Source organism: Brienomyrus brachyistius, chromosome 12, assembly GCF_023856365.1.
Source record: "Brienomyrus brachyistius isolate T26 chromosome 12, BBRACH_0.4, whole genome shotgun sequence".
NCBI lineage: Eukaryota > Metazoa > Chordata > Actinopteri > Osteoglossiformes > Mormyridae > Brienomyrus > Brienomyrus brachyistius.
Window position 1 is genome coordinate 20,422,787 of NC_064544.1, and position 26,900 is coordinate 20,449,686.

Here is a 26,900-nt window from a genome sequence, read left to right on the forward strand (position 1 = left end):
CCCCATCATTGTGACACGGTGTTTCGTGCTGTGGACACGTGACCCGTAATTTACAAACAGAGTCTCTCACTCATTCTTAAGCAACGGGTCCGTACACCCATCATATCTGCATCATGGCAAGTTCAACTTTAAAAATCCTCGTTGCTGTAATTCTGAATAGTTTACGGAGTGTCATATACCGAGTAGCATCATTTCTTTATTTAAGCAGGCTGTATAAATAGGCTATGGCAGACAACAAGCAGATACAAAAACACACTCAAACACATGAAAAGTGCAATTCATTTAATTGATTTTGCTGCTTCTCCAATATTTATATAAAGTGAAAATTCACTCTCGCATCAGCATCAAAAAAAAAGCCAAATCTATCTGCATTTAAAGTACATTCAGTAAAACCAGGAACATAAAACACATTTTTAAAACTGAAAGATAAAAAGGCAAAACATCACATATATTGGCACAGTCTAGAAGTGCAGCGGCTAAGTTTAAAAGCCTAACTACAGTGGAATGGGGAAGGCAGGCAAGCCAATACGATTCAAGTTTGCATCATAGTGATTGTGGTAGCATTGCAATCCCTGGGAGACGGTGCCCCCGCGCCGCGCGATCCTAGTGGGACGTCAAGAACTCAGGCCCCCGAGTGTCTCGGGGCGAACATCCATGTCAAAGCTCTCACTCACAGGACACACTCTCACTCTCGCACTGCCCCAGCACATGCATTTCGGTTTACTGCCCCAAAGCCAGTGGCGCCAGTGGCACCAGTGCAATTTTAAAGTGCTGATTAAGAAGAACAAGTAACTGATGGGACAGTAACCAGTACAGCACAGAACCTGACGCTTCACAGAAAGACGCTTCGATCAAAGACAATCCCCAAGTCTTGTGTGTATTTTGGCCAGCCTATTTACGGACTGACTATAAGGCAAACGGAGATGCGTGAGACAGCCTTACAAGAAAGTTAATGATGATGTAAAGGGACACAGCTGAGGAGTGAGCTCACAAACAGGGCCTTTTGCCATTTACATGCCAGTTCTCCATGTGGAACAACACTGTTTGAAAATGGCTGTGTGTTTGTGCCCCTCTGTAAAAATAAGCAGTTCTCAGACTATATAAAAGCTAAACTAGATATATTCTTATGAATGCAAGAATGTCAGGGGGACATGCCATGTCAAAAACAGATTACTGAAACCAGAAAGGAGGTCAAAGACAAGATGTTCTCTGTGCAAAACCAGCCACCACATCAGCATGTGATAATCACTGACAGCTAACCCAAGCCAAGCATACTTTCTGCTACACCATCACACAAAAAAAAAACCATTCGGTTCAGTCTCCGCAGGAGGTTAATAAACTCATACAACGAATCATAAAATATACATTTCTTATATAAAAAAACAGCCCAATCAGATTAAGGCACTAGACCCGCAGAAATGTGGACCAAACTTGGGAATTCCTGCAGTGCTCTCTACTGGGGTCATAATTTAGTTGGGGCTGGAGGGAATGGCAAGCGGGCTCAAGTGAGCATAGGCACATCTTCCTCTGAGGGAGTATCGTCAGAGAGCGGGATAAGCAGGACCTCATCCTCGGAAGAAGAGGGTGAGGCCGAGAGCGAGATGGAGGAGGGTGTGGCACCCGCAGAGCGAAACAGCGAGATGCTGAGCCCAAGGGAGTGGAAGAAGGAAGCCAGTGGAGGGCTGCTGGAGGGCGGGGCAGAGGGAGGGTCTGGGGAAGAAGGCGGGGCCTGCACTGGCAGAGGCGGAGGCAGGGGTGGAGGAGCTGGAGGTGGCTGTTCTGCCTGGGAAAGGAGGCCTAGTTTTTGAGTCAGCGGCTGCTGGACACCGTCACTTGCCAAGGTGGAGCCCCCTGGACCAGACTGGCTGGTCTCTGAGCCGGCTGGAGTATCCTCTGCCGGCTGGGGGGAGGAGTTTGCTGACTGTGTGGCCCTTGGCACAGACCTGGGGATCAGACCCCACCTTCTCATGCGGCGAATTGCCCTCCGGACAAACCGGGGTCGTCGTCGACGTCTGGGGGAGGAGCCAGGGTCCTGTCTGAGGAGCTGTAGGATTCCTCTGAGCGTAAGGGCAGAGGACTGGGAAACGGAACCAGAAGATCATCACAATGTCTACAGTAATCCACCGTATGTACTGCTAGCTATCCTAATCGACTTCAAAAATGCTGCATTTTCTGACAATATATCTGTGCATTTCATCATCGGCTACGCAAAACCTGAGTCAACTCTGTCTGGGTTCGGAGCTTACCTCATTTGGGTTTTCTGTGGGGAAGTCTTCCACTGGAGGTATGACTCCCTGTGCAATCAGCTGTCCATAAGAGGGTGGGGCCTGCTGCTGGATGAGCTCCGCCTCCTGTCGGCTGATTGGCGCAAACATACTGCAGGACCAATAGGTGGGCAGAGACAGATTGGTCAGCAAGACCAGTTTTGGAGGCATTAAGCAGGAATATTTATTACTCAGGGCTGCTGGTGGGTGCGTTGTTCAACAGGACAGATTTAAGTTTAACCGTTCCCATTTTTTTTCCTGTTTGCAATGAAAGCGCACAAATATCAGAGGTGTCATAAAAAATATACACTCCTGGGGAAAAAATGGGCCATAGTTTAATGTTGTGCAATTTGCGTTTGGCTCATTTTTTCGCCCAAGAGTGTTTATCGATCCATAGCCCAATGTAATACAGGTGGGAACACCCAGTGTAGGGGGTGGGAAAGGGGAGCGCAGGCTGTGCAGACCTGTACTCTCGTGTGCGCAGGGAGTACAGCTTGCAGGTACAGCCCATGGCGATGACCAGAAGCAGCCCACAGACCAGGCTGCCCACTGTTGCCGCGGTGATGACCTTGCGAGGCAGGGTCATTGTGCAGTTCATCTCATCCACACCATCCTTGCAGTCCATCTGCCCATCGCATCGCCAGCTCTCAAAAACACACCTGCAGCACAGACCACCAACAGCACTTTGTGACCCTCAGTCCAAAACAAAGACTTGCCATTCGCAGCAACAACACTGCCATAAGCAGGGCCGTACAGAACTGGTCCGCAAGTACGCATTTGGCGCATGAAGCAACATAAGCAGCGATTTCTTGGTGTAACAGCAATAGTACACATAAGTACACACTTGCACTGCTATTACCAGAAATTACAGTGCATTGTAACCTATTCCTAGCTGATATTCCTATGCTTCATTTGCAGTATAAAGATTAAAATGAATGGTAAATTCTTGTTATAACAGAGCCAATGCATGCATAGTTACGCCAAGAAATTGCCGCTTATATCACTATACACCAAATGCATATCAGTTATGTGCATCTCTGTGCATCTTGTCATAGCTGTTCTTGAAGACAATGTTTCTCCACACACACACACACACACACACACATACAGACACACACACACACACATACACACACAAAAGCATTCCCACCTGTCAGTGTCGCAGTGGAAGGTTCCGGGCTGACAGGCGGTACACTCTCTCTCATCGCTGCCATCAGCACAGTACAGTTGGTAGTTGCACCTCTCTTTGGGGGAGTAGCAGATCGGCTGGCTTATATAGTGCCCACCAGGCCTCTGCGCTGCAGCCCCGCCACACACAAAAAAGCCTGGTGGGCAGCCCCCGCAGCCGTCTTCATCAGAGCCGGACTCAGGGCAGTCCCATTGCCCATTGCAATGCTGCTCAGGGGTGTAGCAGCCGCCTGCTGGCCCGCGGCACACGCCCTCCCAGGGAAGGCAGTATCCCATGATGCGGTATGTGGCATTGAAGCCCCGCCCTTCTGAGTCTTGCTGAGTGCGATAGATCAAGGAGATCAGGCCCGTCCGGGACACCACTTGCACTGGTTTGTAATTGGATGTGTACTTAATCTGTTGGAGAAGGTTGAGGTTAAGAGAGCAAGTAGCTAGCAGAACTTCAACGTGAACCTTAAACTTATAAAACTATGGTGTCACAGCTCCAACATCCTATTAAATATTAACTATGCCACACATGCTGCTGTTTTCTAGCTAAAAGGCAATGTAAGGAAACACTTTCAGCAGGTGCAAATGACTAAAGAGTAGACTCACTGTTTTGATGATGTTCCCTTGGCCCTGAGGCTGGTCCGTGACAGTGAGCGTGTCCCCTGAGCCCAGCTCCAGGAGCTGCAGGTCCAAGCGCAGCGGGCGGGAGTCTTGTGGGTCCACAGTCCACACACAGAGCAAAGCGTGCCTAGTCAGTATCGGGGAAGAGAACCAGCCATAGAAGCCCTTCTGGAGTCCTCCGCAGGGGCCGCCGGGGGCACGGACTGGGGTGATACTGGGCACAGAACCACCACGTGATCGTAAGTCTCCATCCACTCGTGCTCCACCCTGGGCAGTTTTGGACTGACGGCCCGTCGTCGTGGTTCCAGTGCTCGTCCCCGTGGAATGCTCAGCGAGACCCTCACAGCCTTTCTCATCTGATCCTGCCAGCAGGCATTCACTGCGCCCATTGCAGCGCCAGGCGGACGGCAAGCAGCGGCCACTGAGACACTCAAATTCATCTGGGGAGCAGGGGCCTGATGCTGCAGGTGCAGTAATAGCAGAAACGATTGCATTTTTATGAGTTTTAGATTTGCTTTACACTACTAACACCACTAAAAGCTGGGCAGCCAAAAGGGCTGGGAAAAAGTCAAGGCAGCAAATGCCATACCTCGCATGTAGGAGAGACGGAACCCCGATGACAGGTATACGTGCGCGAAGAAATGATATGTCAAAGAAATATTTCCCCCAAACAGCTCCATCGGCTGCGGGATCTGGGATCCACAGAGCGAAACTGGGCTGCCGAGTGCCGATGTCACTGACAGCCACTCCACCCCACATGGCACTATGAACTGTGAGAAACTGGCAAAAGCAGACAGAGAGAGAGATGAGCTATATTCATAACCGACTCACTACCAGTACTATAACCATGTGGCTAAAATCATGGGGTACATAGTACTATAACCCCAGCTCTCTCCCCCCCCCCACAAGAACTGCAGTTTCAAGCTGAACGCAGAGAACCATATGTAGAGCACTGCTGCGCACAGACAGTAACTATACAGTGATTGTAACTGCTGCTTAATAACACGATGCCGAGCAGCCTGCAGTGAGCTCAAAGAGAGCGATGGTGTGGATGCACAGTACCTGAGGATGACGGGCTCTCCCACGGACGCAGTGATCACCCAGGTGCAGTTGAGTTGCCGGGAGAGCCAGCTATGGTGGGGGGTGGTCCGGATCTCGCCTTGCCTAGCCATGAGGACCTTGGGAGACTTTTCACAGTGCCCTGAATACCCAAGAGCAGGAGAAAGAGACAGAAATACTTTATTTTATGGCCACACAACTTAACTATACAGAAAACAACTGGCTGATATAAACAAAGCTCAAGAAAATAACACCTTTATACAGAAACACAGGTACCACTTTACGGTAAACCTCCTGTATGCCACTTAAAAATGGTAGCAACTCATTAATTAAAAAAACACTTTGTGATTTACAAAGTGTTACAACCCATTAATAATTTGATTATAGACCATTCATAAACCCTTTATAAGGTCTTACTGTAAAGTAGTACTAAAACACAAAATCTGTTATTACGCTCACTATGCATTGGCAAATAAATAATAAGTATGCAAATGTAATATATTATAAAGCCAAAATGTGAATAAAAAAAACTCATTTATTACATAAAAATCTATATCAGACTGCCAGCCCTACGCAGGACATGGAAGCGGGGAAGAGTAACTCACCGGTGGTGGAGACGAGCTGCATGTTTCCACAAGCTGCAAACAGAACAGTCAAACAGGATCTGAGCGAGGCAGCAGGATGGTGCTCTGGCCTTCCCTCCCCAGCACCCTCTCTGACTAGATGTGACCAAAAGCACCTCCCTGCACCCCCCCCCCCCCCCCCCTGCACCCCCAGTTTCACTCCCATCCCTCACAGGATACATACACAATCAGATACTACAGGCCATTTAGGGCTACCAGTAAGCTTAACAGTGTGTCTCGGTACTGTGGGAGTAGAGTCTTAGAGAACAGTGCTATCAACTGAAGCACCAGAAATGTTCTTACAGTATTTTAGTAAATTTATCATTCTTATTACATTTTTTTTCTTATCTTGGAGTTGGAAGCCTTTCACAGCTGACAATTTGTCACATTTCATATCAACAGAAAAATCACAACAGCAACAACTCACCAGCTATGTACAAGATATATAAAAGTAAAATGTTGAAAGATCCTGCCATATCTCCTTCTTAATGAGCAATTTAACGTCCAGCAGAGAATCCAGATCAGCGTGTGGGGCCGGCTTAACTAAAGCCCATCAAAGGATGCCGGATGCGTCATTATTACTCATAGTCCGTCCAGGAAATGGGATCTGAAGGGTTCAAGAAACAAAGAAAAGTAACCCAACTACCGTTCAAACTTTTTTGTTGTCATTACTTTCCTAAAAGGCGCTGTATTACGCCTTTGGTTTAATCAAAATCAACTTTCAACTAACTTTTTTTTTTTGAGGAGAACGCGGAGACCGCTGGGGTAGATCATCGACTGAGCGCCTGTGACAACTAGAATATTTATATCTAATAATAAAGTTTACGAACAGTTTAAAAACACCAAACAAGCCGGTGGTTGTCCGGATGGCGCTTACAAGTGTTTTATATTTAATTTCACTATTATAGCAGGTCCGCACGGCCGCTTCCTGGTTGTGACGCAATGTGTGGCTAACAGGCTACTTAGCCACCGAACTTACATACATATGGACAAAACCCGGCAAATTACAGTAGGTCGTCGACAACAACCGACCACGAACATCTTGTAGATTAAACATTATATTTATGAAGCGAAATCCTCAGTGAAAAGTTACTTTTTTATTAGTAGCAGCTTTTCTTTCACCTCTAAAGTTTCACTTCTTCAGAGTTAGCCATTAGCCGAAACAGAAAGCAATTCCACTGCAAACTTTGCGTCACATACATAACGTTTTCCAATAAAGTGTCTCAAAAGAGACAAAACACAAGAGTATACTGTATACACAATATACTGTAAATATATATACGCATTATCGGCGAGTTTAAGCCCAGAAGGGACGCACTCACCACTCCAGCTGTCTTTTGTTGACATCCGAGCCGCTTCCGTGTTCAGACCGGATGTCAGAGACGGACGGCGAGAAAGATGCAGTGATTCCAGACCCCACATCAAAATAATAAAAACAAAGATTATTTAATTGCATTGATTGTTTTATTTTCTGAGCGGAACCATGGAAGAAACACGGTGCGGAGTGGTCACCCCCACAAACACAGTATAACCGACTTGTCATACTCACCCAGATCAAAGATTTCTGCAGACGTCACTGCTAAAGTGGACGAACATCTCGCCCAGAGCTCACCTCCGCCTTATGAACTGATTAGGATATGCGTTTAAAAGATTTATTGATGGATTTTCTCTTCTCGCTTGGGTTTCCTGCCAGCGCCCTATTCATAACTCGAGACGAGATGCTGTAATGCTCTAAATGTCACGCTAGGTGTCAGTGTAGCCTCAACAAGAAACTCTAATGTCTGAGTATAACCCGGCCAGCTGTTTTTCTATACAGTAGGTTATGCTGTTATATGAAATGTTATTAATTGTTTTTCTTATAGGTTATATCGGTATATTAAATGTTCTTAATTGTTTTCTTGATTGCTTTAGAGTTGATTTTATTTCACAGAAAGGTAAAATAACGCGAAATAATGTATGCACCAAAATGTTAATTAAATGAACAAATTAAATTACCTAAGATATATTTCCAATAGACTGGAATCTCATCCAGGTTGTACCCCAGCCCTATGCTGTCTGGGTTAGGCTGCAGGCCCCTAACCAGGTTGGCAGTTTGGAAATGGATAATAATAATAATAATAATAATAATAATAATAATAATAATAATAATAATAAGTTCTATAAGGCCTTCCGTTGTCTTCTCTTGTGTTCGTTTTCTTTGTTTTCACACTACTTTGCCTGGTTTTCATTCGCCTCTCTTTAATATTAATTAAACAATATTCCCCCCACTGTGATACTTCTCTTCCACCTAAGTCTTAAGTTTACATATAAGTACGATTATACAGTAATAAGAATTATTTAATTATTTAATAAGAGGACAAAACGGATTTTTCCCCATCTATAACATTCTAAAAATATTTTTGAGCACTTCCCTGTTGCGAAAATCAATCTGTACCAAATGTAATGAACAACGATGGACTTTTATTTTATTTTAACGATGGAATTTTATTAGTTTTATATAAAAAAATATATAGGATCTTCCATGTAAATGAATATTTGCGAGTAAACATAATACTACATATTCCTACAAGCAGACCACCAAGATAACCGAACAGGATTTGATGGGAAATGGCAAAAATGGGGGAGGGTGGGGGAGGGTTTTTTCTTTAACTTAACTTCTTTTTGCAAGGGAAGTAAGTTACAAGGGCTTACCACGTCTGCAACCGAGAGGGAGCAAGAGAGAAGCGAATGAAAATAACCAGGCAGAGAAGTGGGAAAACAAAGAAGACGAACGTAACACAAGACAATAGGAGGCCTAATAGAATATTTAAGTACAGTTTTATAATATTGCACAACCGTCATTTACCTTTTATAGAACAAAATCGTGTTGTAAAGAATCGTTTTACAACTCTCGACCGTTCTTATTCTTGTCTTGTTAATGCTTGGAGTGCTATAATCTTTATTATTTAGTTTTTTTTGTCTCCGAGAATTTTTGTGATGTTTTGACAAAATACGGAAAAGTGGACAATAGAGGGGAGCTTTAGAAGAAGTGATCTAAAGAGACAGAAAACGTCTTTTGTGCTTGTGTTACTGGTATGTTCCCCGCAATGCTGCTCCGGGTCCCGACGTTGCTGCTCACGCTAACATGCGGACTATGCGCTAACGGAGCAACCACGCAGCAAGACATCAACCCAGAGGTCAGTTCTGCTCCTTTCGTTCACATGTATAAAAAACACTAACAGTTTACACAAAAAGAAACACGATCTATTGTACTTTTATTGTATGTGATAGCATATTTGTTTCAGAATTTAAGATGAAAAATATATCAGAAGACAGCAAAACTTGGAAAAGTGTACGCAAGAGATGCAACGCTCTGCCAATACACATAAAAGATAGAAAAACAGCCTTTTCAGACATGCATTAGGGCCTTTGCATCCATGATAATATTGGTCTTCTGTGCCATGCGTGAGGTCATATGGCATTCGTGGCAGCACATTTCATGCCATATTTATGTGTGAGCTGAGAACTTGCTTATTATTTTTATTTTATATACCTCGGTAACACCCCAGTGTGACTTTTTATTTACTTTGATTAAACAGTCATTTTGCACTATGGCGGTGAGTCATCTTTCAAGCATAGTCTCTTAACCCTTTTGTGAGTAAAATAATGGTAAATCAAACAGTGAGAATTGGAATTCTCAACAACTTCTAAAACTTTGGGAGAAAATGGGTTATGGTCCCATGGGTGAGGTTTGGAAGAAATTGTTTGTTTTTTTTGTTTGTCTTTATTTCTTTTTAGAACTGACGACCAGACAGTATAATATCCTGTCAGGCTTCAGGGAGCAATTTAAAATGCTCCCCCTGAAGCCTTTATGAGCTGTTGCTCCAGATGTGAATCCCTTTTGGGTTCAGAAAAGCCTGAGTGAAATAAAAATGCAATGGTCAAATGGAAGTCTCCTGTCCGTCTTGTGTGACCATCCTGGGCTAAGTGCCTGTACGTACACCTCTCTTTTACTCAACCTGCCGGCCACATGATCTTGTGGGGGGGGGGGGGGGGGGGGTCCAGAAAATGACCGTTCAGGATCTGGAGCCCCTGCTTGGTCTTTGCTTGGCTTAGCTAGCTCCTAAAACATCAGAGTGCTGTTTAAATTGTCCTCCCAATAGCTCTGTTGGACAAAAACAACGCTATCTGCATTTGCAAGGCTTCATTCTTATGACGCAAAGTTCGCGGATTGAGTTGTGAAATTTCTTGGCTTGTTTTTTGATGTTTTTGCTGGACTGATGCTGCAGTCCGGTGTTCTGATGCTCTCAGTGTTTCCATCTGTAAATGTGTATCTAGGAAGGTGACCTTCCTGACTGACATTACTGGACTGACATATGTACATATGTACATAATTATTATTATTGTTCTTTTAGATAAAAGGATTTTTTTCCTTTGGTGGGTATGTATCAAGTCCTAAGCCACTCTAGGGTCATTCCCAGCTTCATATGAAGGCCAACATTGAAGGTGCTGTATTCTCAGGACACTGTATTGACCTCACACCAGTACTGTGACCCCCCGGTACCAGTAACACTGATCTCCAATCAGTTATATAACTGGAATACTCATTTGGAAGAACATATACATGTTCTTGTTATTAGCAGAATGGAATGAGCCAATGATGAAAGAAGGGAATGGAGTGTCACTGTCACTGTGTTAGCAAGCTGAGTCACAGTGGGGTTAGGGGTTTGCGCCCTTCATTAGGGATCAGCATATCACATGTAAGTGTTACTCGAAATAATTTGGGAGTTACAGTGCTGGAGGTACGGGGTGCGTGTAGCGGAGTGCATGACGTCGGACTGGAGTCCTACATTTATTGCTGCCAGGATATTAGTAGGTGTTGCATGCGGCCATGGGTGTAAATTTTGGGGGCTGGGTAGCCCCCCTAGTAATCAAAGCCAGCCAAACAACCCCCTGGACCTCTTTAGAAGGATGGAGACCTCAACACCCCCAATGTTCAACCCAAAGTTATGCCATTGCACCTAAACCATAGCAGGGGAGACGCTGTGAGCTACATCAGGTTTTATAACCTGCATGAAAACCGAAAGGCTCCTGTGCTTGGCAAAGTAGTTCAGCTCTTCTTGTACTTTGACTGGTTTGTTTCCTTGATTGAAAGACTCATCCAGCTGTTTCTCATTACCATTAGTGACACATGCATGGTTATAGGAGACTGACCAATCAGCACACAGCAAGAACACAAGTGCTTAAGTGAAATCCAGGTCTTTTTAATTGTAATTGTCATTGGCAAGCCCTGTCATAGGTCATAGTGCCCCCCATGACATGGATTAGGTGGTCACCCTAGTGCCACAGCGGAGACCAGCATAGGTACCAGATATCACTTTCAACATAACTGTAAGAAGCTTAACTAGGCATAAATGAAGTAGTGAATGCACAGCCATCAACATACGTAATGAAGTATAAATGCAAATAAAATCCATTAACCAGCTACTAGTGTAAGTGGGTCACCAACCAGTAACTGCTGAAGGCTCATGCTGAGCTTTAGTCCCTGCTGGGTCAAGCCACCGTTGACCAGAATTCTCTGGTTTTTCCATTGGCACGGAGTGAAAGGAACAACCGAGTCAGGCATTTTCCCCCAGATTTAAACTCCGTCTCCCTCTCTTTACCACTTTCCCACTTTCCTTCTTGCCTCATCTGTTTCTCTGGTTTTCTTTTCACCTTTCATGGACTCCTCATTCACTTTTCATCTTTCCTGCCATCTTCCTCTCTTCACCCTTCGCTTATTTGGACCAATGGCTCAGTTTGACGAAGAGGTTGTGACCCATCGCAAACCGAGGCCGAATAAACTCTTTAGAGAACATCTTTTGTTAAGTCTGTTATTTTTTTCTACTCATTGACTGAGGCAGCAGCTGGAAGGTGCTCAGAGTTCAGGGTTACGGCTTCGCCTCCGTGGGATTGACCTAGAATGTTCCTACGGCAGTACATTTGCAGAGTCCCTTTGCAGTGTTGCTGTGGTGACTCATTCTGTGTGAGACCCTAGCAAAGGTCACTCACGTCCTATTGAAACTGAATGACCCATGTGGAGCTGTGATCAGAGATGAGGCATCACAGGAGAGCCCTGGCAGTCTGTCGTCAGCCCAACTTGTACATGTTCAGCGGCTTCATCAGATTAGATACTATCTCTCACGTGGGTAAGCTGATTTTTGGCTGCGTTGATTTTTCAGGCAGGATTTCCAGGTAACGCCCTTTAATAACGTATCTTTCTTCGACTATATCCACCAGTAGATTTCTTTCCCTCCGCTTTATCTATTCGTGGATTTTTCCGTGCATCAGTAAATTTTGTGTCACTTGCTGCGCCCACGGAGAGATTTTCATGCCACTCCTTCGGCTTCATGACGTGACAGTGCTGCCCATCAGAACGTTTGATGGGACTCTCGGCCTTTAAGAGACAGAGGCATTCTGGAAGTTCATGCTCTTGGAGAGGGCTGTGGGTCTGGAAGCGTGGAGGACCTCACAGTGTGGGCAAAGCCTTCAGCCAATGTGGCAGCTAACAGAGAGGACTCTCAGAGCCCAGGGAGACCCTGTGGTGCAGAGCCGCAGTATATGCACAGGGTACTGGCTTCATTTAACAGCCTATAATTGGGCCTTGTTCATAGACCCCCCTCCCTTTCAGCTTCATCGGCCTGGTTCTCCTCTCTGGCTCCTGTAATAGTGGGTGGTCACATGGTTCACTTACACTTTTAGCCTCCTCCTCGCCTTTTCCCTAGACCATTCTGACCGCCCCCTCCCCCAAATTGCTGTCATACCAATAATTTATACATGTCCATCTGTTCAGGTGAGAGGGCTGTATTGTTGCATGTCATGTTTTACACATCTCTCTTAGTGACAGTGTTCTTCTCCAGTATGCTCTCAGTCTGCCTGAGCGGTGAGATGGAGCTTGTCGACGAAGGGTTAAGTCTGACACCCATCCAAGGCTGTTAAGTGCAGACACTACCTCACAGGGAAGTACACAAATACACACACACACGCGTAAATTACAGTTAACAAACAAACACAGACACACACGCACCCATTCTGAGTTTTATTGACACACATACACTGAGTCACTGAGGGAGAAGAGAGAGAGAGGATTTTTGAGGTCTGAGGATTATAGAAAAATTTTCTATAATTTCACAGACTGTGTGGTTTAAACAGAAACACTGATCGTCTGTACTTTAAACTGTTTAACACACAAACTAAGACTGATTTTAAGGGTGTAGAAATAGAGGGCTTTTATCACACATTTAATACCTACAGATTTATATGCACCATGTTTGGTGTGTGCCTGATATTCAGATGAAGGCATTTTCCTGGGATGTGCTGTATGTTCTGCGGTTTACGGGTTTTAGGGTCTGGTAATTTTGTCTGAACTTTAACGTAAAAGAATGTATGCTTTTACACTTTGGCAACACCATCTGAAATGACTTTGCTGGTTTGTTTGGCCTGAAATAAGAATTCAGCACATAAATGTATGTAATTCTTGATGTAAAAACCCACCATGTGTTTGTTATTACCTTAAATAGCTGTGGCAAAGCATTGTGAATGTTCTTAACTGCAAAGAATTACATGTCTCTTTATCAAAACACTTATTCAGCTCTTCAGTAAATAGGAACTGGAATTTAATGACCTCAAATGGACATGGAGTTGAACAAGTTTATTAACCATCGATAGTCTTTTCCTTTAATTTAGTTTTCTTTAATTTTATTTCTTAGAAATCGCACATAATTACGTAGATGAATTTAAATGACTCTTTTTAAGAGACCATGTATACGTTCTTAAAATAAGTAGCATAGCAAAAAATTATTTCAGAGGTTCGGTAGAATCTTGCTGTCAGTCCTGGGGAAATGTTAGCACTTTTATATTTTTTTCCTAAGGCTACCAGGGCAGATCTGCCACTGAGGCCATGGAGCAGGTTTCCTTCAGTCTTGCCGTCAGACTTTGGTTTCATAGACCAGAATATATGATTTTTTTTCTTTTCACAATTTGCCGCCTTCAGTGAATCCCATGTCCCCTTCTGACGCTGCCTGCTAAATTCTGCTCTCTAGCATTTTTATTTGTAGTTGCTGACTTTGAGTTGAACTGAACTTTTCATACCTAAGTAAATAATGGAAAAATACCGTGCATGTCGTAAATCTCATGTTCTCTTATTCTAAGTCCCTATCAATGACAAATTCAAATTGGAGAAAATTCATTCTTGGTTTGTATTACCACGAGCCTGACAAGGATTGTTATAGAAAAGCGGTGGATGGATGGTTTGTATTAGTTTTAGTAACTTAATTGTGATATCATGCATTATTCCCAGCTCTCCTGGTATTAATGTGTCTTGATGTCTTCCGGCTTCAGTTGGATGCTCACCTTTTCATTTTGGGAATCTTGCACTTTGCAGCTGTTTTACGGTCGTTGAGTTATGATGGCCTGCAGTGGGCTGTAGGCTGTGTTGTTTTGGGAGGGGGGCCATGAATTATTGTGTGGTTTGGACTGTGGCTGAGTGTCTTACTACGACGTCCTCACCCCCCAGGCTTGGCTACAGCAGTATGGTTACCTGCCCCCAGGTGACCTCCATGCCCAGTCGCTCCGCTCACCACAGTCCATCACCCAGGCCATCGCCACCATGCAGAAGTTCTATGGCCTGACGGTCACCGGGCACATGGACCCGAGCACCACTGCGTGAGTGCTGCCCCCTATCTGCCCCACCCTTCCCGCCAGAAAGACATTCATACATCAGCAAAGAGCCAGACTACCACATCCTCTCTTGGGGTTTCTCAGAAGATATCATGCATATTTGGTTTAATGACTGGAGCCGTAGAGCAGCTGGTATTCACATGAAATGACCTACTAGAAACTGGGGAAACTAGGGAATACGCTGTCAGAAATTAGTACCAATTTGTACCTTAGCTTGTCACTGGGGCTGTACCCTCAAGGGTCTGCCAATTGTACCCTAGATTTAGGTAATCATACCTTTTAAGGTACAGAAATGGACTCTGAGGTTCATCCCCAAGGTACATGGTTTTCATATCTTGAAATGTACATTTACTACTGAGAGTACAGACCCAGTGACAAGCAAAGGTACAAATTGGTACTCTTTTTTTCAGACAAGCATGAGCTTTTTTCGGGAAGAAATGAAGGAATTCATTTTATTGACATTTCCGTTTTGTTGTAACTGTTCTACGGGTCGCCAGGGCAATGAAGCGACCGCGGTGTGGCGTCCCAGACAAGTTCGGCTCCGAGCTGAAGAGCAACCTGAGGAGAAAACGCTACGTCATTCAGGGCCTGAAGTGGGACAAGAAGGAGATCACCTTCAGGTGGGCACATGATGTAACCCTGTGGCATCATGGAGAAGCTTTTTGTGATTTTTTTGTGATGTTCTTCTCAGCCAAAGAGACTGATAACTCAGAAACATTAGTTTTACATCAGAACTGAAATCCCTGTGCTGAGTCCTGTGATGTCCGTCTGCCCTGGCAGCATACAGAACTACACCCCTAAAGTGGGAGAGGCCGAGACTTTCCGAGCCATCCGACGGGCTTTCAAGGTGTGGGAGAGCGTGACCTCACTGCGCTTCCGTGAAATCCCATTCAAGAGCATCCGCGACAAGCCCGCCAACTTCGCTGACATCATGCTTTTCTTCGGCGAGGGTTTCCATGGCGACAGCACTCCCTTTGACGGGGAGGGGGGCTTCCTGGCACACGCGTACTTCCCCGGCCCTGGTATAGGGGGCGACACGCACTTTGATGCCGCAGAGCCTTGGACCTCTGGCACCACAGACCAAGGGGGTGAGTGAAAAAGGGAGAAGAGCCAGGGATGGATGAAAAAATAGAGAAGGAAGGGATCACCATAGGCTGAGGATGAAGTTAGAGATAGGTAATGGCATTTGAGGAGTCAAGGTCTTGCCTGCACTTATAAAGTTTTGAACAAAGTTTTGAAGACAGGCTGGTTCAGCTTGCACTTTTTAAATCATAGCCTCCCCTCTGTTGTTAGCTAGAGCAGCCTGTGTGAGCTTGTGAACACCCTGGAATGGGAAACGCCTGCTAGACTCAGGATGTGTTTGTTCACCTGCTTTTCTGCATGTCTCAACATCTCGGGGTCTTAAAATAATACAGCAACGAAGAATAACATTCATTCCTGCTTTCGTGATTCTCTGATCATGACGTCCCACTCTTCTCTCTCCTGCGTCTTTCTTTTCTTTTGGTTTCAGTTTTCTCACTCACACTTCTTGTCAAATGGCAGCAAAGAGTTCAAAGCAGTTAGCGATTCAATAACCCATCTGCCTTCCCAGCTATCGTACAGGGTGAGGGTGCTCTTGGGCAGCATAGGGAATGAGCCAAGTTAATAATAAACAATAGTTTGGAAACAAGGTGTGCTTTTTCTTCACAACTGACCCCTGCTGGTTTTGACAGGGAATGACGTGTTCCTTGTGGCTGTGCATGAGCTGGGCCACGCCCTTGGCCTGGAGCACTCTGGGGACCCCAGTGCCATCATGGCGCCATTCTACCAGTGGATGGACACTGAGAACTTCATTCTACCGCTGGACGACCGCCGGGGCATCCAGCAGATCTACGGTGGGTGGACTCACTGGCTCCCCCTCTCTTGCATTCTTGTAGTACTTCTGCAGCCATGGTTACTGCTCCTGGTAGGTGTAACCCCTTTTTAACTTAAGGAAACTTACGTAACCTTGTTCCTCTGAGATTAGACTGACTTTCGTCACTCTCAGAAATCAACACAAAGAGTGTTTCTGATGATGTCGTGATTTGCAGTGCTCTGATTGGCCAGGTGCCCCGTAGCTGAATAATGATATTAACTCTTTTTTGCTGAAAATTTCTGCCGCATATTATTACAACCCTACCCAATATCCAATTCACTCTGTTCCACAGGGTCAGGTGGTGCGCCTCCACCCCCCTCCCCCCCCCCAAGACCCCCGAAAAAACCAGATCCCCCCTCCCATGGCCCCAGTATCTGTGATGGCCACTTCGACAGCATTGCCATATTGCGGGGAGAGATGTTTGTCTTTAAGGTAAAGAGCAGCAGCGCACTGAGATGCTGACGTAGTGAAGCCTTACGGTCTGCGTGTGTTTCTCTTAATGAGTGACGCTGTCTACTGCAGGACACGTGGCTGTGGCGTGTGCATGATAACCAGGTTCTGCAAGGCTACCCCATGCCTATCGCACACTTCTGGCATGGATTGCCCGGATCCATCAATGCTGCATATGAGAGAACTGATGGAAAGTTTGTCTTCTTTAAAGGTACCTTCGACTCTGCTCTTGTTTGTTTTTGCGGTCACTGACCTGCGGACGCTCTTTGAGAGCGTCCTCCATGCCTCACCTCCTATAACCCCTTGACAGCTGTAATATTTGCTGCACCATGTTAATACACCACAGTCCTGCTAATGGCTGGGATCAGCTCTCATGTTGCGTCTGAGTCGCTGTCCCTCTGTTTGTCCCTCCAGGGGACAGGTACTGGGTATACAGTGAGTCCACCTTAGAGCAGGGCTACCCCAAGCCACTGAAGGAACTGGGCAGTGGTCTCCCCAAAGACAGGCTGGATGCCGCACTCCTCTACACCCCCAACGGCATGACCTACTTCTTTAGGGGGACCAAGTGAGTCTCTCTGTCTAATCTATCTTATCTATATAATCTATCTGTCTTCGTGTATCTATCTATGTCTGTCTGTCCGTCTGTTTGTGTTTGTCTGCTTATCTATCATGTTTGCAAAACAGCAAGTGTAATCCCCACACACTTCTGCACAGCAAAATATAATTTCTTAGTGCCTCATACAAATTATCTAATGTTTCAGTACATATATGCAAATGATTTTGTACAGTTGTCAGCTGGTTTAGTCTTGTGAGCCAGTATAGATTACATTGTTTCCCATTGTAATAATTATACACCCAGAACTATATACACTATATTGTCAAAAGTATTGGGACACCTGCCTTTACACACACATGAGCTTTAATGACATCACATTCTTAATACATAGGCTTTAATATGGAGTTGGCCCATCCTTTGTAGCTATAATAGCTTCAACTCTTCTGGGATGGTCATCCACAAGGTGTAGGAGTGTGTTTATTATTTATTCATCCATGTCCTTATGGACCTTGCATTGTGCCCTGGTACGCAGTAATGTTGAAACAGGAAGGGTCCATTCCCAAACTGTTCCCTCAATGTTGGGAGCATGAAATTGTCCAAAATGGCTTTGAATGCTGCGGCATTAAGAGTTCCTTTCACTGGAACTAATCAGACGTCTACATTTGCCAACATTTACATTTACATTTACATTTACAGGATTTGGCAGACGCCCTTAGCCAGAGCGACTTACATAAGTGCTTTGAGACTCTGCAATGAATTTCCAATGCTAGCTCAATAAGGACCCAAGCTATGAATACTGAGAACTCCATTGAGTAGTGTAGATTTTTCTTTTTTTTTTTTTTTTTTTTTAAACACACACCAGAATAAGAGTCGAGAAAGAATATAGAAGTTCTACGTCAGGTAGTCTGGCCCGCTCTTCCTAAGCAAACTGATCAAGCTGTATCAGTTTTGAAGGGTGGCGTCTCCACACTGCAATTTTAAGATCTTTCCATAGATATTCAATGGGATTAAGATCTGGGCTCATGGAGGCCATTTAAGAGGAGTCCAATGTTTTTTCTCAGCCATTCTTGAGTGATTTTAGCTGTATGCTTTGGGTCATTATCCTGTTGGAGGACCCATGACCTGCGACTGAGGCTGAGCTTTCTGACACTGGAAAGTCCAAAGGACATTCTCCCAGAAACTTTGGGGCTTGTCAACATGCATTTTGGTAAATTCCACTCTGGCTTTTTTGTTTTTCGGTCAATAGTGGAACCATCCTGGGTCTTCTTCCATGGAGCCCATTACTGTTCAAAATGCAACAGATGCTGCAATCAGAGAGTGACCTTGGAGCTCAGCTGAATGGTTTTGGATAGTTTCCTTGACTCTTTTTCTACTATTGGCAATATCCTTCTGGTCAACCTGGCGTTACATTTCCTCTTGCGTCTATGTCCTGGGAGGTTGGCTACAGTCCCATGAACCTTATTACTTTTTAATAAGCTGAGGTCACAGGGACATGAAGCTGTGTGGAGATGGTCTTATAGCCTTTACATGGTACATTCTGTCTGAGCTCCTCAGACAGCTCTCTCCTTTGCTTTCTCTGGTCCATGTTCAGTGTGGTGACACAATGATACCAAACTACACAGTAGCATGTTCTGTCTCTTTAAATAGGCTGAATGGCTGATGAAAAGCAGCCATGCTACGAATTAAGGTTAAACACTTAGTTTGAAACATGACTATAATGCAAGAATAAATAGTCTCTTTAGGGGTTCCAACAAAGCTGTCCATACTATTTTAGCATATCTTTGTAAAATAAACAAGAAATCATTTCTTTTCACAATTATATTGGTTTTCTCTATCACATAAAGAAGGCATGCTGGTATACATTAGACAATTGCTTTTAATTGAATCACTTTTCATGAGAAATGAAGCATTGTTTCAATGAGCTGTAAGGGTACCAAGGAATTTGTCTATGTCTGTATATAGTTTTGGGTGTAAAATATTACAGTGGGAAAGTACACAATCTATTTTGACCAACAAGATTAAAGCAATGGAAAATTGTGATGACAGTCGTACAAAACCATTGGCATATATGTAATGAAACATGGAAATTTGTGTGAAGCAATGAGAAATGATGTTCTGCTGCGCGGAAGTGGCATTACGGTGTGGAGATTACACTTCCTGCTCTGCAAATGTTAATTGTCATTTGGGAAATGCTACAAAGCAAACTTATACATAAGTAATGATATAATACTTTATTAAAAATTGCTTTGACACATTTCATAAAACATGCAAAACACTCTCAAGACTATAAGATCAGGCAGTACATGATGAAATCATGCACCATGGGAACCAAATACACAACAATGATGTATCGCTGCAATTTATGGAATATATTTTTAAAGCATTTTGAAAGCTTGGTTAACTGTTTTGAGTGTGGTGACTAACACGATGGTCACATAGATAAGGTTTTGGGTGTAAAATTATCACAATGGGAAACTACATAATCTATTTTGACTGACAAGACTAAAACAACTGTAAATTGTGCAAAATGATGACAACTGTACAAAACTACTTGCATATGTGTACTAAAACATTTGGAAGTGATGATGAGAAATGACATTCTGCTGATTCTGCTGTGGATAAGTGACATTATGGTGTAGGGATTACACTTGCTCCACAGCAATCGAGAAAAATTCTGTAAACCTTTGTGAACTACTGAAGGAACTATTGTAGGGACAAGCCACGAATAACACAAATTAAATATTGAACTCATATTAGTTCATCATTAATGAATTGTGACCCATCTTCTATCTCAAGTAATGAGTATATTAGTTTAGGATTTGTTCATGATTTGTACTTCAGTAGTAACCGAGTCATTACCAAGTATTTGTGCCCCATCAGGTAAAGTGTTACCCTGTCTGTCTGTCTGTCTCTGTCTGTCTGTCTGTCTTTGTGTATGTGGTTCTCTCTGTGCATCACCTCTGCTTTCTGCAGGTATTACCGGTTCAATGAGAACACTCACTCTGTGGATCCGGAATACCCCAAGCCTATCAGCGTGTGGAAGGGCGTACCCGACAACATTAAGTCTGCCATCATGAGCAAGGATGGAGGTACCTGTTGGGTGAATGGATGAGTGTGGGAAGGCAATGCAGCATGTCCAAACTTCTGACTGAGGTCCCCATCCCCCCCTTTGTAGCACACACCTACTTTTACAAGGCCAACAAGTACTGGAAGTTTGACAACCAGCAGCTGAGGGTGGAGCCAGGTTACCCCAAGTCAGTGCTGCCTGACTGGATGGGCTGTGGCGGCATGGAGCCCAGGATACCTGGCTCGGATGAGGAGGTGATCACCGTGGAGGTGGAGGAGGGGGCCGGGGTCGGCCTGGCGGCCGTGATGCTACCCCTGATCCTGCTGGTGTGCGTGATCTGCGCGCTCGGAGCCCTGCTATTCTTCCGCCGATACGGCACGCCCCGGCGCCTGCTCTACTGCCAGCGCTCCCTGCTGGACAAGGTGTAAGGGTACGGCGAGCAGGGGGGAGGGGGGGGAGGAGGCGGAGCTCGGAGGCGAAGAGCGGGAGAGTGAGACAGCTTGGGTGTAAGCAGATGTGGGAGAACGAGACGGAAAGGAAGAAAGGCTGGTTAGAAGAGTGGGAATAGGTAGAGGAAGACAAAAAAGGCAGGAAAATAGGGGTTTCGAAGAGTTTTTGTGTATCTTTTTATAGCTCTATATATGTACATCCCTGTCCTCTTGCAGCAGAACAGATCCGGACCATGTGGAGAGGTACTGCAGCTAATTACTCGCCATTACTCTGTTCCACACAAAAATCAGATACATAGAAAAATAAATTGAATTCTACTGATATATGGACATTTAATTCCCAATGTTCCTTTTTATCCCTCCACCCCTTCAATCCCCTTCATCTCTCCATCCCTCTTTCGTCCGGTTTGACTCCAGCTTAGTTGCTGTTGACTTAGCATTTTCAAGATATGGAGTTTTTTGTAGTTTTTTATTACCTGGAATTCCGACCTGGGGAGCAGCCCAGCCCGCAGCCCCCTGCCCCCAGGATCCTGGCCTGGGGTCCCCTGGTCCGCCATCATGGGGTCAGTTCTGGCTCAGCTGGGATGTTCCTCATCTCGCTATCCAGCTGAGTCCTTTGTGGAGTAGAACCAAATTCAGATGTGAGGCAGCAATTACACCCAAAAATAAAGGCAGACCCTGTTCCTGCAACACAGCACGGCCCTACTGCAGCCAGCCTGACACCCCAGTGCAGCACTGCATCGTATAACACAGAACCCTTCCATGACATGCAAATAGCAAGGCGCAGTGGGACCCAGTCCAGCTAGAAGGGATAGGCAGGGTGAAGTAGGAACAGCTAAATAGAGTGAGCTTTCATATGACTGTGGCCAGTGATCAACAAAGAAAGTCCCACACAACAATAAAAGAATTTTGAAGTGATGCTCTATCTGTTATTTATGCTTATGATTGATTCATTGGAACCAAAGAAACGCAGCGGTGGTTGGATTTTGTAATCAGGTTCTGTTTCTGTACATAGTAACTCTGAGCTACAGATGAGATGCTTAGAGGCAGTGAGAATGCAAGCATTTGTCCAGGCAGTGATAAAGGGCAGCACAGATAGTTTTGGTGATTCCATGTGCAGTTCCTGAACATCTCTGACAAGATGTTCCCTTTCTCCTGAACCCTTCAACTACTGGCAGCACTTTCAGTTCTGTGGAACACTTCCAGTTGGATCTCGTCCTATTGTGTTCTGCAAAGGTCTACTGCATCATTTGTCACGCCATTTCTGTAGACCTCTACGACACTTTAGTTCTAGGAAGTGTTCTGTAACGTTACGAGATTCTTGATGGGGTCTATACAGAACTGTTTATCTGTATAGCTTCTGTGCCTTCTGTAGTGCTGTGACGCATTCTACAGAGTTATATATGACCATTCAGCTTTGGACAGGGAAGTGCCACCCGTGTGAATCAGTGGCACAGGAGAACATCTGTGGTCTGCCCTGGTGGGCATCTGCTCATACCCGCCTGCCAGTCATGTGCACTCACATGAGTTGGCTTCCACTTCCAGGAAAGTAGTGATTCACAGTAGCTACTGGCGGCATAGGACTGCTAGGCCATTGTGTTTTATAAAGAAGGCTCTTGCAGCTCGTTAAAGACGAGTGTATGCACAGGAAATGTTTTCAGAACCTTGAACAATGCAAGCGATCACACCTGCTGTTATATCATCATATGTCAGTGATTTGCACCTGTACCACCAATGAAATTACACGAGTGGCCGTTCCTTCAAGCTGATTAAAGCTAGAGTAACAATTAAAGCATAAACGATTAAACTCATTGGACAGTGCAGCATGTCCCCAGTGATGATACATCACCCCCCAAAACATAACTGAAATATAATAATAATGATGTTGACTCATTTTGGTCGGCTGGTTCATTTCTGGTGTGACATCACCTAGGCGATAGACTGGGGGCGAGGGAAAGAGTGGGGGTGTTAGCCTCTAAGCCTGTCTGCTCAGTTCTCCATGTTGTGCCCGGAAACGCACCCTGCCAACCTGCCACGCACAGCAGCTTCTGTCCTTCACATGTTCTCCAACGCAGGTCCATCCCATCCCGGGGATGGTGTGTCTGCTAGTGTTTGTAGCGCTTGAGCTTTTGTTGTGAACGGACAATGATTTCTCAGATTTCGACCATCCTGACATGTATATAAAGACATTGTAGGAGGTGTATTTGTAAGGATAAAACTGCATTGTCACGGAGATAGTTATGAATGATTAACTGAATGTTTAGTTTGTATAAATTACTGATATAATTATGAACCATTTTGTTTGAAGGCATATATAGCATGTTTCTTAGGACAAGTCGGTCAAATGGGTCACTGCCTTCACCTTTTAACAGCTCTGGCACAAACAGGAGTGTTTAGGTTCAGTCCGGCCTTGATAAATGCATGAGGACATCTAAGGAGATGGAAGCGGTGACACAGGGACTCAACAGTAAGGGTCTCAGCCCAGGTACAGGCGGGATCTGGATGGGAAAGGAAGAATCATAACAATGAACAGGCAGAGCAAGAGATGGGGAAACAAAATGTCATTTAGTTTGGAGGGTGGGACAGAGTGAATGCAGCCTCTGGGAAGGGAGGCAACACAGAGGTCTACTGGGGAGCAGAGGTGGGCATTTCAGGTCCGGAAAGTAAAAATCCAGACCATGATTTTCTTTCAACCAACCAGTTGAATATAGCGAGTCACAGTGACAGAGTGTTCAACTGGCTGGTTGAAACAAAATCCTGGTCTGGATTTTCCACCTATGCTGGGGAGAAACCTAAACACACAAATTTATATGAAAAGTTATATGCAGGCAGGCAGAAGAAATAAGCGTGAATAACTACAGCGACCTGCGTTTGCCCTGCTCACAAAGAGGGGGGAGCTAAGGCCAGCATACCCACTGGCTCCCCGGGTCCGGCATCGGGAGGCCCTGCTGTAATGACACCATGTGCACAGAGTCAGTCCACGCCTCGGTAAAAGCTGATTGTCATTGACACTTGTGTAACAGGAAAGCCTGTAGGCCACAAGTCTCCAGTCTCAGCAAAGCAAAGCCAATAGATCACAGTCTCACTGATGTCCAGGTAATGGGAAAGAGTATCAAAGGTTCTTTGGTAAAGGTTATCTAGACGATCACTGAGATTGTGATCAGTTAATTTCAATGAACTAATGAATTTATCCTCTCTAGGTCTATTTCTAAACAAAGAGCAGAGCTGTTTGTCCTTGTGCAATTGTTTGTTACTAATCCATATACTAGACTTATTATTGTGTTTGTTGTGGTTCCTATTTTTGTTATCATGACATTATCATTATTGTTATTGTCCTCCATGGGTGTTTTTTACCTGCACAGTTTCATTTCGGGTCCTGCTGGTCAGGGACCTAAGGTAACAGTTTTGAAAATGGCTTCCCTATTTACTTTGATTGTGGAATGTGGTGTATAATTTGGGGCTAAGGCTATTGTTTTGTTTAAAACATACTTGATCTCACCTCTCTTGATATATAAAATAGGAAATGTATTAAAAAATATTTTGTGATCATCATTGTGAACTGCTCCTATAATGAAATTTCAGCAGTTAATTGTATGGAATGATATTACTAAAAAAAAAAATAATTACGATAATAGTAATATTTATAATTATTAAAAAAATAGGAATGAGGATTTGCCTGTTTTCACTTTTTTGTATTGCTCTCATCAAAACTCAAATAAAACATTTTATAAAATGTTTTGAGTTAACCGTGTGCTTTGTGTTTAAATCAGTTACTCACCCAATGTTTATGTACTTCTTTTCTGAGAAATTGTGTTTCGCGTAGCTGGTTTGTGAGCCCTGCAGCTCACAGTGACGGGCAGCTCAATGTGTTCCTTGTCTACACTGAATAACAGTTGGGAGTTGGAACATGAGTAAGGGCTTCTGCCGTCAAACAGCGGAGTGAGCAGCAGTGGGAATGCATGACAATGGAAATGCCTCCCCTCCCAGATGACAGTTTGCGATCCATGATTCGACAACTGGATGAGAAAGAAACACACTGAGATCCAAGTTTTTAGTGCAGCCGAAACAAAAAAGAAACCGATTGTGTAACTTCCCGTACTGCGAGAGAACTCCTGTACTCTGTTTTTAACCGGAGGTTGTTTACGCTGTTCACTCTTTTTAAGAAGGAAAAAATGTGTTTCCCTCTATGCTAGAATGCAGTGGCATCTCTGCTTAGACAAATCGTGGGGTAAGCAGGACAGTAATGGAGGTTTTGGAAGCTGTTTTTTATAGAGGACTGAGATCATTGCTATGGATGGCTGAGGTTCTATGCAGTGATCCCAGTTGGACAGATGGCAGCAAAATTCCATTACCGACATCTGGAATTCCAGCTGCATTCTCACTGCTGTAGACACACGGCAGGGCAGTGCGTGTGTGTGTGTGTTTGCCCGTGATTCCCTTTGTGTACATACTACACGTGCTGTTGAGTCTTTTTGTCTGCTTGCTGTATGTGAGTGCATGTAGGGAAATTAGGGCTCATTCTTCCCCAAAACTCTTAACTCATCTTAATTAATTCACCAGTGTCTGACTCCTTCCCTTCTCCAGTCCCACCCGTACTCCTGGGTTTCGCAGCTGGAGAGCTGTTTTCCTCCAATACTGCAGAAGAACTGTTTACAAGGGTTTTAACTCGAAACAGTCCGGGGCTCTCATTTCTACCCCCCCCCGCTGTTTTCCCCCTCTTCATACCTTATTCCTCCCCATAAACTTCCTTTCGCTCATTTGTTTCATCCACAGATCTCTCACTTTGCCAGAACGTTTCAAGAAAAACTGCAGCCACCTTTGCACGACACAAAATAATATATCTTCCATTTCTTAGCTAAAACTTTTGAATAGTTTCTATATATAATTAACGGTAATTTCACATTCTAGAACTGCCAGATCATAACATTTTCATCCTGTCCCCATTCAGCCAGTTTCTTCTTATTCTGTCCCACATCTGTTAGTCTCATCTTCCCTTCACTTTCCCTGGATATGCCACATGCTTTTCTGCTGTAGCTTCCTTTGCCGTTTCTCGGTCAGATGCTTGGACATCTTTGCATTTGTCCTCACACCCCAAGGACTTCAGGCAGCAGTATGAGCAAAGGGACAGAGTTGCTATTGATAGCAGATGCCTGCTTGAAAAGGTAATGGGACACTAATCCACGCGAAACTGTGCATCTCTGCCACTGTGTGCAAGCATTCCCATTTAATCTCAGTAAATGATTTGCCTTTTGGTCTTTGATGAACATGGATCTGCTATATAGAAGATCCATGACACATAGTATTGCAATAATATGCATAAGCTAGACAGTGAAATAATGACCTCTAATATCAGGGAGACAAAAGCATCAGCAAACACAGCATTGACACGCAGTAGGGCGCATTCCTGTGGTCCGTGCAATTTTCTTGCAAGACACTTTAAGATGCACACGCAGGGAGAAACACTTGGGAGAGAAAGATGCAGTGTTTGTCACTTTTCCCTGTAGCTGTCTGCCACGGAGTCTGAATATGCCATTAGCCACTAGCGCCACAGGAAAAACCCAGTGGAAAAAATGCCCCCCACCCCTCTCCCCCTACAGCAAATACACTCTCTGCAGCAGATCTCGAGAGCCTAGCTCCTTCTCTATCTACTGCTATTTTAGGTGAAAGCACAGGTCCAACCCCCCTAGACACGTGAAGAGCCAGAAGGATCAGGCCGTGCAGCACACCCTATGGACCTTTTCACAGAACTCCTTTACAAGCCGAACCGTCCAGACCGTCCCACCTCAGTGTGTTTGTGTACGGTGGTGTTCAGGTGCCATTCTCCTAAGCGATGGCCAACTTCAGCACAGGTCACAGGATGCTCAAAAGTCAACCTTTCCTTCCCACTCAAGCCCTGTACTCCTTGACACAGTGGGCCTGGTCGGTCAGGAAGTGACTTCCTGGGCAAGAGTTGCTGAATCAGGCTGAGCCCAGCCCAGCCCATGCCCCGACTCCATCACGCTAGCCCAGCTGTAGCTGGCAGGAAACCCCCCTGCCTTAGGCAG

General features: G+C 44.7%; 2 protein-coding genes across 3 annotated transcripts; one reads left to right on the top strand and one right to left on the bottom strand.

The window, feature by feature from the left end:
• Positions 1 to 267: 267 nt before the first annotated feature.
• Positions 268 to 7,460, bottom strand: lrp10 (low density lipoprotein receptor-related protein 10). 2 transcript variants are annotated; one of them, XM_048970766.1, is made up of 11 exons: positions 7,293 to 7,460; positions 7,066 to 7,098; positions 6,171 to 6,350; positions 5,726 to 5,758; positions 5,124 to 5,262; positions 4,651 to 4,841; positions 4,047 to 4,522; positions 3,415 to 3,848; positions 2,729 to 2,923; positions 2,247 to 2,376; positions 268 to 2,077 (listed from the first exon to the last, which is right to left on the bottom strand). In XM_048970766.1, exons 3-11 carry the CDS (start codon positions 6,217 to 6,219, stop codon positions 1,502 to 1,504), a joined length of 2,223 nt encoding a protein of 740 aa, XP_048826723.1. In that variant the 5' UTR covers positions 6,220 to 6,350; positions 7,066 to 7,098; positions 7,293 to 7,460; the 3' UTR covers positions 268 to 1,501. The 2 variants fall into 2 exon arrangements, with proteins under 2 accessions (XP_048826723.1, XP_048826724.1); XM_048970767.1 differs by lacking the exons at positions 7,066 to 7,098; positions 7,293 to 7,460 and adding an exon at positions 6,866 to 7,040.
• Positions 7,461 to 8,415: 955 nt separating this feature from the next.
• mmp14a (matrix metallopeptidase 14a (membrane-inserted)) lies at positions 8,416 to 24,589 on the top strand. Its single transcript, XM_048970507.1, has 10 exons — positions 8,416 to 8,919; positions 14,277 to 14,425; positions 14,938 to 15,060; positions 15,221 to 15,528; positions 16,153 to 16,314; positions 16,627 to 16,766; positions 16,857 to 16,995; positions 17,199 to 17,349; positions 20,314 to 20,429; positions 20,516 to 24,589. Exons 1-10 carry the CDS (start codon positions 8,818 to 8,820, stop codon positions 20,833 to 20,835), a joined length of 1,710 nt encoding a protein of 569 aa, XP_048826464.1. The 5' UTR covers positions 8,416 to 8,817; the 3' UTR covers positions 20,836 to 24,589.
• Positions 24,590 to 26,900: the final 2,311 nt, after the last annotated feature.

Excerpts from the sequence above, each read along its gene's own strand:
- lrp10 (XM_048970766.1), bottom strand. The coding sequence starts at position 6,219 with ATGGCAGGATCTTTCAACATTTTACTTTTATATATCTTGTACATAGCT. Across the intron at positions 4,842-5,123 it reads GGAGAGCCCGTCATCCTCAG|TTTCTCACAGTTCATAGTGC; the intron begins GTACTGTGCATC and ends TGCTTTTGCCAG. Across the intron at positions 2,078-2,246 it reads CCACAGAAAACCCAAATGAG|TCCTCTGCCCTTACGCTCAG; the intron begins GTAAGCTCCGAA and ends TCCGTTTCCCAG.
- mmp14a (XM_048970507.1), top strand. The coding sequence starts at position 8,818 with ATGTTCCCCGCAATGCTGCTCCGGGTCCCGACGTTGCTGCTCACGCTA. Across the intron at positions 8,920-14,276 it reads AGCAAGACATCAACCCAGAG|GCTTGGCTACAGCAGTATGG; the intron begins GTCAGTTCTGCT and ends CTCACCCCCCAG. Across the intron at positions 16,996-17,198 it reads AAAGTTTGTCTTCTTTAAAG|GGGACAGGTACTGGGTATAC; the intron begins GTACCTTCGACT and ends TTGTCCCTCCAG.